The sequence below is a fragment of the Tupaia chinensis genome, unplaced genomic scaffold (assembly GCF_000334495.1).
Source record: "Tupaia chinensis unplaced genomic scaffold, TupChi_1.0 Scaffold000020_1, whole genome shotgun sequence".
Taxonomy (NCBI): domain Eukaryota; kingdom Metazoa; phylum Chordata; class Mammalia; order Scandentia; family Tupaiidae; genus Tupaia; species Tupaia belangeri.
The window spans coordinates 676,065-685,600 of NW_006159450.1; the positions used below are offsets into that span (position 1 = coordinate 676,065).

General features: G+C 63.8%; 1 protein-coding gene across 1 annotated transcript in view; it reads right to left on the reverse strand.

The window, feature by feature from the left end:
* SLC12A7 (solute carrier family 12 member 7) overlaps positions 1-9,530 on the reverse strand; it is a 92,825-nt gene extending 83,295 nt beyond the window's left edge. The window contains exon 1 of the mRNA XM_027770298.1: positions 9,286-9,530. Within this exon, the coding sequence (XP_027626099.1) occupies positions 9,286-9,487 (202 nt within the window). The 5' untranslated portion in view covers positions 9,488-9,530. The remainder of the gene's footprint in view (positions 1-9,285) is intronic.
* Between the last annotated feature and the right edge of the window lie 6 nt (positions 9,531-9,536).

Below are 9,536 nucleotides of genomic sequence, written 5' to 3' on the forward strand. Positions count from 1 at the left end.
CCAGCGTGGGGTGTGGAGACACAGTGCCCACCTGCTCCACGCCGGGGCCTGGACATCGCTCTCCCCAGAGCCTCTCGGGAAGCACGTTCAGAGGAAACCCAGAGACGAGGCTCGGAGGAGGAGCGAGGCGCAGCCGTGGCCTGGGGAACCAGGGAGGCCAGACGTGCAAGGAGGCGGGGTCAGCCCGTGGGCCGGCCAGGTATAGGCGTGTCTGCACATCAGTGAGCTGGAGGCTGGAGGCTGGAGGCTGGAGGCTGGGCCGGGCGGCGGCAATCCTGGCCTGAGCCCACAGCACCGCTGGGAAGTGCGGGCGGGGCTCTCTGAACTCCCTTACCTGCCTCGAGACAGACCCTCGCAAAGGGGCTTCCTGCCACGGTCCCCTCCCTAGAGCCCCATCCAGGGAGGACCACTGGCATCACATGACAGGACACTGAAGGTCCAGACGGGGCCGTCCCCTCCACCCCCACAGGGTTCTGCCCTGGGGTATAGATGCTCCCGCGTCCCTCTAGGCCGGTGGCCATGGAGGGGCTCATGGGCCTTTCCCCGTCGCTCTGACCTCGGCCGGTGTCACTCAGACGCAGTTATCGGCGTGCAGGGGCAGGGTGCGGCCCGCTCCCTGCAGTTGGCTGTGCCAGCTCGGCCCTGCGTGGGGTCTGGCTGTGTAGTTGAACTTTGTCCCGGCTGATTCCGTGAGGCGGACATTCAGGGCATGGGGCTTGGAATCGAGCGGGCCGCCCCCCCACCAGTGGGACCTGAACAGAGCAGAGACCTGCCCCCACCAGGGCCCCCACTCCCTCTAAGGCTCCTCCCCACACTGGCCGTACACATGGACCCAAGGTGGGCCTGGGTCTTGGCTCGGCAGGGACGGTACAGACACTGGCAGGGCCTCAGACCCACTGCCTCATGCCTCCGAGGTCAGCCCTGAACCCCTGAGGCGGAAGCAAGACCCACTCTCCTGAGGGAGGGCCACCCCGGTGCAGCACTGGGACTGGGTGGTGGACCACAGCTGCCAGGCCTGTCAGAGTGTGGCTGGCCCTGTCTTCAGAGGGACGCTGGCCAGCCCAGGCCTCTGCCTTCCCTCTCAGAGACAGGGCCTTTGGGGACAGGCCAGCAAAGGCAGCTAGGACTACAGGCCAGAGGGCGGGACTGTTCCCCAAGGAGTGGCCCAGTTCGCCCACTCCCAGTCCCTGGCAGCGGGAGGCCTGCCAGAACCCCAGGTGCCCAAGGCCCAGGGCCTGCCTAGTCAGAGGACTCTGTGCACAGAGGGGCTGTCCAGGCTCATTGTCCTGCAGGGCCTGGCCTTGCCGGGACCATGACAGATGGGGTCACAGAGGGTGTCATTTGAGACAGGAAGGTCCCTGGACACAAATCTCTCTTCCAAGGTCAGAAAGTGCACCTTCCAGAGGGCAATCGAGACTCACAGGAGCCCTCTTGTGAGAACCTCTCCTTGCGAACCGGCTTAATCACATCGGCCCCCCTGCTCTGCGGAAAAGAGGGTCAGGAAGGGGGCCTCGTCCACCCTCAGGCCTCACCTCTGCCTGCTGTTTCTTCTCCGGGTATGCATTGGGGCGAGCCCTGGGACATCAGCCCCTGCCTCGGTGCACTCGTGTGGCCACACCAAGCCTCTCTAGAAAGTTCTCTCTCCCAACCCGCACTTCTCCACCATGCACGGAACTCCCGCCCAGCCCCAGCAACCTGGGCCGTGGTCTGCCTCTGCCTGTCCTGCTCAGGGCCTCACAGGGGCCCCGCCGTGTCTGTCTTCATGACCAGCTGACTTCTCCGTGCAGGGCTCTGCACTCCCCACCCCGCAGCTCGTGCCAGCGTGAAGGTTCACCTGGCACGGGCACTCCAGAGCATGGCAGGACAGCAGGTCGGAGCAGGGACAGAGACACCCGGAGGAGACAGCCGCGCGGGGAGCGCGGGCACGCCGTCGTCGCTCGGACACGGGCCACCTTTCACGCTGACCCCACAGGCCAGACTCTCCTCACTTCAGAGAGACCGTCCACACAGGACACGCCAGGCCCTGGGCCCGTCAGCTCAAGGACCCTCTCTGAGCAGGCCGGCCCCCATCGGGTCTGCTCCAGGCCCGGTCGCCGCCTTGATCACAGCGTCATCAGCCCTTCACAGGTGTGAGGGTGCGGCCGTGCCCACCTCCGGCCGCCATGCAGGGTGCTGCTGTGAGCGTACTCACCCCGCTCTCGCCATGCGGGCACACACAGTGGGCAGACTGGATAGCATGCATCAGCGTCCCCAGGAGCCACCGGCTGCTCTGGTGGTTCTGGGACTGACAGAGTACCTGGCTGGGTGATTACGAGAGCAGGGATCCTACAGGGTCCAGCCTGGAGGCCCCAGGTCAGGGCTGCTGAAGGGCACCAGCTGGAGCAGGGCATGCGTGTCTGGAGTCAGCCTCCCCCCTCTCCTCACATGCCCAGGACTGATGCCTGGTCCCAGCCCAAAGGCCCCGCACACCTAGCGCCCAACCCTCGTGCTCCCCTCCCAGCGTAGACAGACTCCTGCACGCTCGCGCTGCAGCCAGACTCCAGGGCCCCCCTTCCTTTCCTGCCAGCAGTGCGGGGCTCTCCTCCCACCCTCGCCAACACAGCTGCTCAGCTGCTTTCCTGAGAATACTGTCGAGGGTGGATGAGGCCTCTGTGCCTCCCTGCTGATGGGACGCTGGTCTCCCGTGTGCCTCTCTGCTGATGGGACACTGGCCTCCCGTGTGCCTCTCTGCTGATGGGACGCTGGCCTCCCATGTGCCTCTCTGCTGATGGGACACTGGCATTCCGTGTGCCTCTCTGCTGATGGGACGCTGGTCTCCCGTGTGCCTCTCTGCTGATGGGACGCTGGCCTCCCGTGTGTTTGCCCTCCAACTGTCTTTCTGGAGAAAGGTCTGTGCAAGGCCTCTGCTGGCCTTCGAACTGGTTTATCTGAGTTCTTGGTTGGGGTGGAGGAGCCCTTTCTGTTTTCTGGATTCTAGACCCTCACGTGCGTACGGCTTGTGGAGTTCCCCATTGCGTGGGGCGTCTTCTCACCCCTTCCTGCTGTCCTGGTATGTCTGCATGCTACCTTGTATGTGTCGTTCCCTTTGGCTGCCCCACACATCCGACAGCAGCCAACATGCATGAAACAGCTGGAGCCCCGTCCCGCCCTGTCCCCAGGGGCAGAGAGGACCACACCTGAGGGGAAGGAGCTAGGGAGGTGGCTGGCCGTGGCCCGGGGTCATGGGGCGCAGCGTGCCCACCCAAACATGGGGGAGCTCACGTGCTGTTTCCTCTGTGACCATGGGGACGGCACGGTGGGCAGGAGCCCCTGGTGTTGCGGTCACCAGGGTCTCCTAGGCCAGCCCACCACGAGGCCCAATCATGCTCTACATGGCCACGCCATGATTCCCTCAGATACTGCGGCCCACGTAAGGGAGACCTGAGGGGAAGGAGAGAGGGTGCCTCAGAGCCTGCGCCCTTTGGTGGAGAGAGGCCGAGTACACAGGGAGGGGCAGAGGGGGCTAGATGGCCTCGCGCACCGTCTCTGAGCCATGGGGAAAACCACGCAGACGAGGGTCCCGTAAGAGCCAAAACACAGGCCCAAGCTGTCCGCGCCAGACTGGGCAGCTCCCGGATGCACGCCCGGCCAGGCTCCATGAATTATTCAGGGGACAGACAGCAGCGTCTGCCCGCCAAGCCTGTGCGGGTTCTGACACCGGAGCTGGCAGCCACACCTGGGACCCAGCCGCACCTTCCTGGGCAGCCAGGAGGCAGGAGGTGAGTCCACGTGAGCCCCGTCTCCACAAGGGTGGAGGCTCTGTGCCACTGACGTGGCCTTTCCTGACACCCTGGGTAGGACTGCGGCCCAAATGCGGCAGAGACCGGTGTGTGAACACATGTGAATCGTGTGACCGTGCAGGACCACAGCTGGGGGATGACCCGGGCAGAAACCCAAACTCAGGGCCTCACTTGCGGTCCCAGAGTCCTCAGCTCACAGAGCTCGGACCCTACCCTGGAACTTTTACCAGGGCCAGCTCTAAACTCCTCCTGCAGGAAGGGCAGCCCACAGCACGCCGCAAGACATACAGTCACGCAGAGACACACAGAGTCACAAGGACACGCGGTCATACAGAGCCACTCAGAGACATGCAAGGTCACACAGAGACACAGAGTTACAGAGACACACAGAGTCACAGAGAGACACAGAGAGACATGCAGTCACGCAGAGACATGCAGAGACACGCAGTCACACAAACACACACAGAGTCACAGAGTCACACACAGACACTCACAGTCAGAGTCACACAGATAACATACATGCCAAACACACAGACACCACTCAGAGACATGCATACACACATAGCTACACGGTCACATCTATGCAACACAGACACACGCCCCACGGAACAAGCCTGGCTTCGGACACACATCTCACTTGAGGCTTCCCACCCGTGGCTTCCCCACCGGTTCGGGGGTCCTCGCAGATCGGGCTCTGGGCTGGCCGGCCTGCCTGCTTCTCCAGAGGGCTCCAAGGCCCGCAGGTGCAGTTGGGGCTCGGGGCTCCACACCCTCAGCCAGTCCAGTAACGGCTTCAGGGAGATGGAGGCCAGCCCTCAGCCGGGGACTCGGGGCCGGTCTTTGCCCCACAGGGCACGGGACCACAGGTGCAGGCTGCTCTAGTGCCGGCCGTGGGCTCTGGCTGGCCTGAGAGTCCCAGCTGGACACCCTCCTCGCAGGGCAGACAGGGCTTCCTGGCGATGGGGCTGGCAGGGGAATGTCCCTCCACTACCGTGGCCCAGGCTGGGATGCGCCTGGAGGTCGTCATACTCGGCACATGGCTGTGCCTGCAGGCAGGTGACAGCCCCGTGTCCCTATGGCCGGCTCTGGGAGCCCCTCAGATGTCCACCCACAAAACACACTGGACACCCTCCCCGGCTCCACCTGACCAGGCCCTGCCACCTCCTTTGGGCCAGGAGCTCCAGGCCCGCCTGGCATCATCTCCCCCACCCGTGCCCACAGGTGTGGCCTTGTCTGGGGAGCACGTGGGCTCCCTTCTCAGGACAGAAAGGTGGCAGGTGCCTGGTCCCAGCACGGAGTGGTACCACCACCAAGCACGCCAGACCCACCAGAAACCAGGGACAGGGTTGGAGCCCATGTTACACACCTTGGCAGAGACAGGGGGCCCTGACTGCATGCTTACCACACACAAACACGCCCAGGCCGCGTGAGCCGTCAAGGGGCGCTGGGTTCACGCAGAGTCACGGGTACGAACTCGGGTGTGAGGGCACCTGGGGAGGCGTGAGACACGGGACTGACACGAGGCATGACGGCTGTCCCAGGGGAGCGGGCAGTCCCTCCCAGGCGCGTATCTAACGTGGGTGCCTCAGGACTGAAGCACCACCCAGCACCCGCTTCCTGGCGGGCTGCCCGAGACGTACCGGAGAAATCTTTGCCTGTTTGTTTACACTTAGTTACGGTGTCCTAATGGCAGCGTGAGATAATAGGCCTTCTGTTCCACATGGGAGGACCCAAAGTCACCCATCGACCGCGGGCGGAGCTGTCGCCGGCAATCCTGGCCATGGTGGTCGATGTCTATCGGCAGCTGTGGCCGCAGGGTGAAGGTGGGGAGGGGTGGCTGACTCAGTCCTGCCAGCCTGCTCCAGCCCCCGGTGGGGCCCGGGGGTCTGGTTGGTGGTGGTGGTGGGGAGGCAGGGGGAGGGAGAGTCTGCACCCGGACCTCCAGAGGAGGCCCAGCCTTCCAGGCCAGACAGTACCTCCCCTCAAGAAGGGGTGGGTGTGGGGGTTCTGGGGTTGGGAGGCCCCTGGCCTCAAACAGTGCTGTCCCCACCTGCCACATCCAGGATGGCGAGTGACCACGGCCCAGCAGGGGGGCACCCGAGGTCTGTCCCAGGCACCTGGCACCCTCCCGGGGCTCGTGCCCACAGGTCAGTGTGCTGGGCTCTGACGGTGAAAGGCAGAGTCCCAGAACAGGGGACGAGGCACAGTGTCCCACAGAATGGCCTGGTCTGGTTCGTCCCTGCCTGGGGTGCTGGACCTGGGCCCTGGGGCCAGAGCCCACCCACACCACACGGTGTTTGGCGGCAAGGCCGAGTGCCTGGGCCCTGGTTGCAGGGAATGCGTGAGGGGATGCGGTCCCTAGATTAGGGTCACCGTGGAGCCCAGCCCCCTGCACCACCCTGCAGGCCCGTTCAGGGAGGTCGAGATTGTCCCTGACTGGGCCAGGCCCTCGCCCCCGAGAAGTAGCCTGTCTCATGGCTGCACACGGCACCTCAAGGCCACACTTCCCAGCCCCTCACCTGCCCTCTGGGAGACGCCACTGTCCTCGAACAACCCTCGCCCCAGAGCACGCGGGGCTCAGAGCAGCCACACCCTCGCGGCCCAGTGGTTGCTCACATCCACACTGCCCCGTGACTGGCAAGTCACAGGTCCACAGACAAGACTAGAAGACCTTGGCCATGCTGGAGCGCACCGGCCGCCCTGCCCACAGCCCTCCGCTCGCACCCCAGACCTCACACCACAGGGTGCAGCCCTAGAGCCCAAGACAGGGCTCCCGGCACAGGGAGTGGGGCCTGAGATCCAGCGGCCACCTCTGGGGACAAGCGCCTGGTCCACTGTCCCCAGATGCACGGGTCCACTCTTCTCAGGGCTGAGTCACACGGTGGAACCCCGGGCCTGCCACACACCTGTTCCAGCCAGCACAGTCCTGGAGCCACACGGCGGTACACCCAGACACACACACGCCCAGACACAGACACACGGAAACATACACAGCTCACCCACACAGAGCCACACGGCGGTACACTCAGACACACACGCGCCCAGACACAGACACACGGAAACATACACAGCTCACCCACACAGAGCCACACGGCGGTACACTCAGACACACACGCGCCCAGACACAGACACACGGAAACATACACAGCTCACCCACACAGAGCCACACAGCGGTACACCAAGACACACATACGCCCAGACACAGACACACGGAAACATACACAGCTCACCCACACAGAGCCACATGGCGGTACACCCAGACACACACACCCAGACACAGACACACGGAAACATACACAGCTCACCCACACAGAGCCACACGGCGGGACACCCAGACACATACGCCCAGACACAGACACACACACACATACACAGCTCACCCACACAGAGCCACACGGCGGGACACCCAGACACATACGCCCAGACACAGACACACACACACATACACAGCTCACCCACACAGAGCCACACGGCGGGACACCCAGACACATACGCCCAGACACAGACACACACACACATACACAGCTCACCCACACAGAGCCACACGGCGGGACACCCAGACACATACGCCCAGACACAGACACACACACACATACACAGCTCACCCACACAGAGCCACACGGCGGGACACCCAGACACATACGCCCAGACACAGACACACACACACATACACAGCTCACCCACACAGAGCCACACGGCGGGACACCCAGACACATACGCCCAGACACAGACACACACACACATACACAGCTCACCCACACAGAGCCACACGGCGGGACACCCAGACACATACGCCCAGACACAGACACACACACACATACACAGCTCACCCACACAGAGCCACACGGCGGGACACCCAGACACATACGCCCAGACACAGACACACACACACATACACAGCTCACCCACACAGAGCCACACGGCGGTACACCCAGACACACTTGCCCAGACACAGACACACGGAAACATACACAGCTCACCCACACAGAGCCACACGGCGGTACACCCAGACACACTTGCCCAGACACAGACACACGGAAACATACACAGCTCACCCACACAGAGCCACACGGCGGTACACCCAGACACACTTGCCCAGACACAGACACACGGAAACATACACAGCTCACCCACACAGAGCCACACGGCGGTACACCCAGACACACTTGCCCAGACACAGACACACGGAAACATACACAGCTCACCCACACAGAGCCACACGGCGGTACACCCAGACACACTTGCCCAGACACAGACACACGGAAACATACACAGCTCACCCACACAGAGCCACACGGTGGTACACCCAGACACACACCCACACACCCTTGCCCAGACACACAGAAACACACCCAGACACAGAGACACACCAACACACAGATACAGACACACACAGATACACACAGAAACAGACTTACACAGACACACATGCAAACATGTGCCATGCATGTACACACAGCATCCCCCCCGCAGATAACGCTGGCACCAAAGAACACCCACGTTCAGTGGGGCTGTGGCCCGGGCCTCTCTGCCAGGAAGAACCCCTGGTAAGCCAACAGGCACCTCGTTGGGGAGGGACCGAAACGCTGTCCTCGACCTCCAGGTCAGCTGGCCCTCACCGTCTCGACAGGCACCGTGTGCAGAGGCGGGGTGTGTATGCACGTCCCGAAGCCACTGTGACTCAGGGCCCCTCGGGGTGGGCACTGCAGGACCTGCAGGTGGGGCTCCCAGCCAGGAACGACAGACTGTCCAGTCCACTGCCTGGGGCCAGGGCCTCGGGTTGGCGGGCGTGAGCCCACACCCCAGTCCCTTCGGCCATCGACCAGGACTGGGGGGAGCATCCATCTCGGGACCCCGCATGGGGAGGCTGGTGCAGGGGGCCTTCCGTGTCCCCCTTCTCCAAGAGAAGGGAGTTGAGGGCTGCTAGTGACCACAGGGGCCCTTCTCCCAGGCGCTGGGGTTCACAGAGCCCACCAAGAGCAGAATGGGTGGGGACACTGTCCCCCACGGTCACTAGCAGCCCTCAACTCCCTTCTCTCAGAGTTCTCAGATGGAAGGGGCTGGGGGACAGAGCCAGACCACAGCCACGGGGCTGCGGTGGCGGTGGGAGAGCATTGCTTGGCACCTGCTCTGGCCTGACCCGGGGGTGGCTGTCCAGCCAGAGATGGAGTCTGGCTCCTTTCTTGGTGTCCCTAAACTAGCAAAACCAGAGGGCTAGGGCTGGAAGCCTGAGCCAGGAGACCAGGTGGGGTGCCCCTCAGGAGGGGAAGGCTGGTGCAGCTCCCAGACACTGTGGCACCACGGCCTCTGCCAACTGTCCAGGGAAAGCGGCCGGGGCTGGGGTTGCGAAGCCAGTGCTGACCACACGGGACACGCGGCTGTCCTTAAAGCCAACGCAGTGACATCCCTCCGATGCTGGCCACCTGAAGCAGGGCGGGACTCCACAGGGAGCTGAGCCCACAGACGGCCCTCCAGGGGACGCCGCAGGATCGCGGCGCGCCCCTACCATAGCGGCTCGGCTCGCGGCAGTAGCGCAGAATGGGAAGCGCGTCCACCGTCGGCGCCTCCTGCGCGACCGCGGGGTCGGGGCCCAAGTCGGGGTCCGGGCTGGGGCCGGGATCCGGGCTCTGACGGCCGCAGTTCTCCACCCCGCGCCCCGAGTCCTCCGCCCTTCCCGTCGCGGGGGTCACCACGAAGCGTTGGGACATGGTTGCTCCACTCGGGACTCGGGCGCCGCGACGACTGCAGGACCAGGAG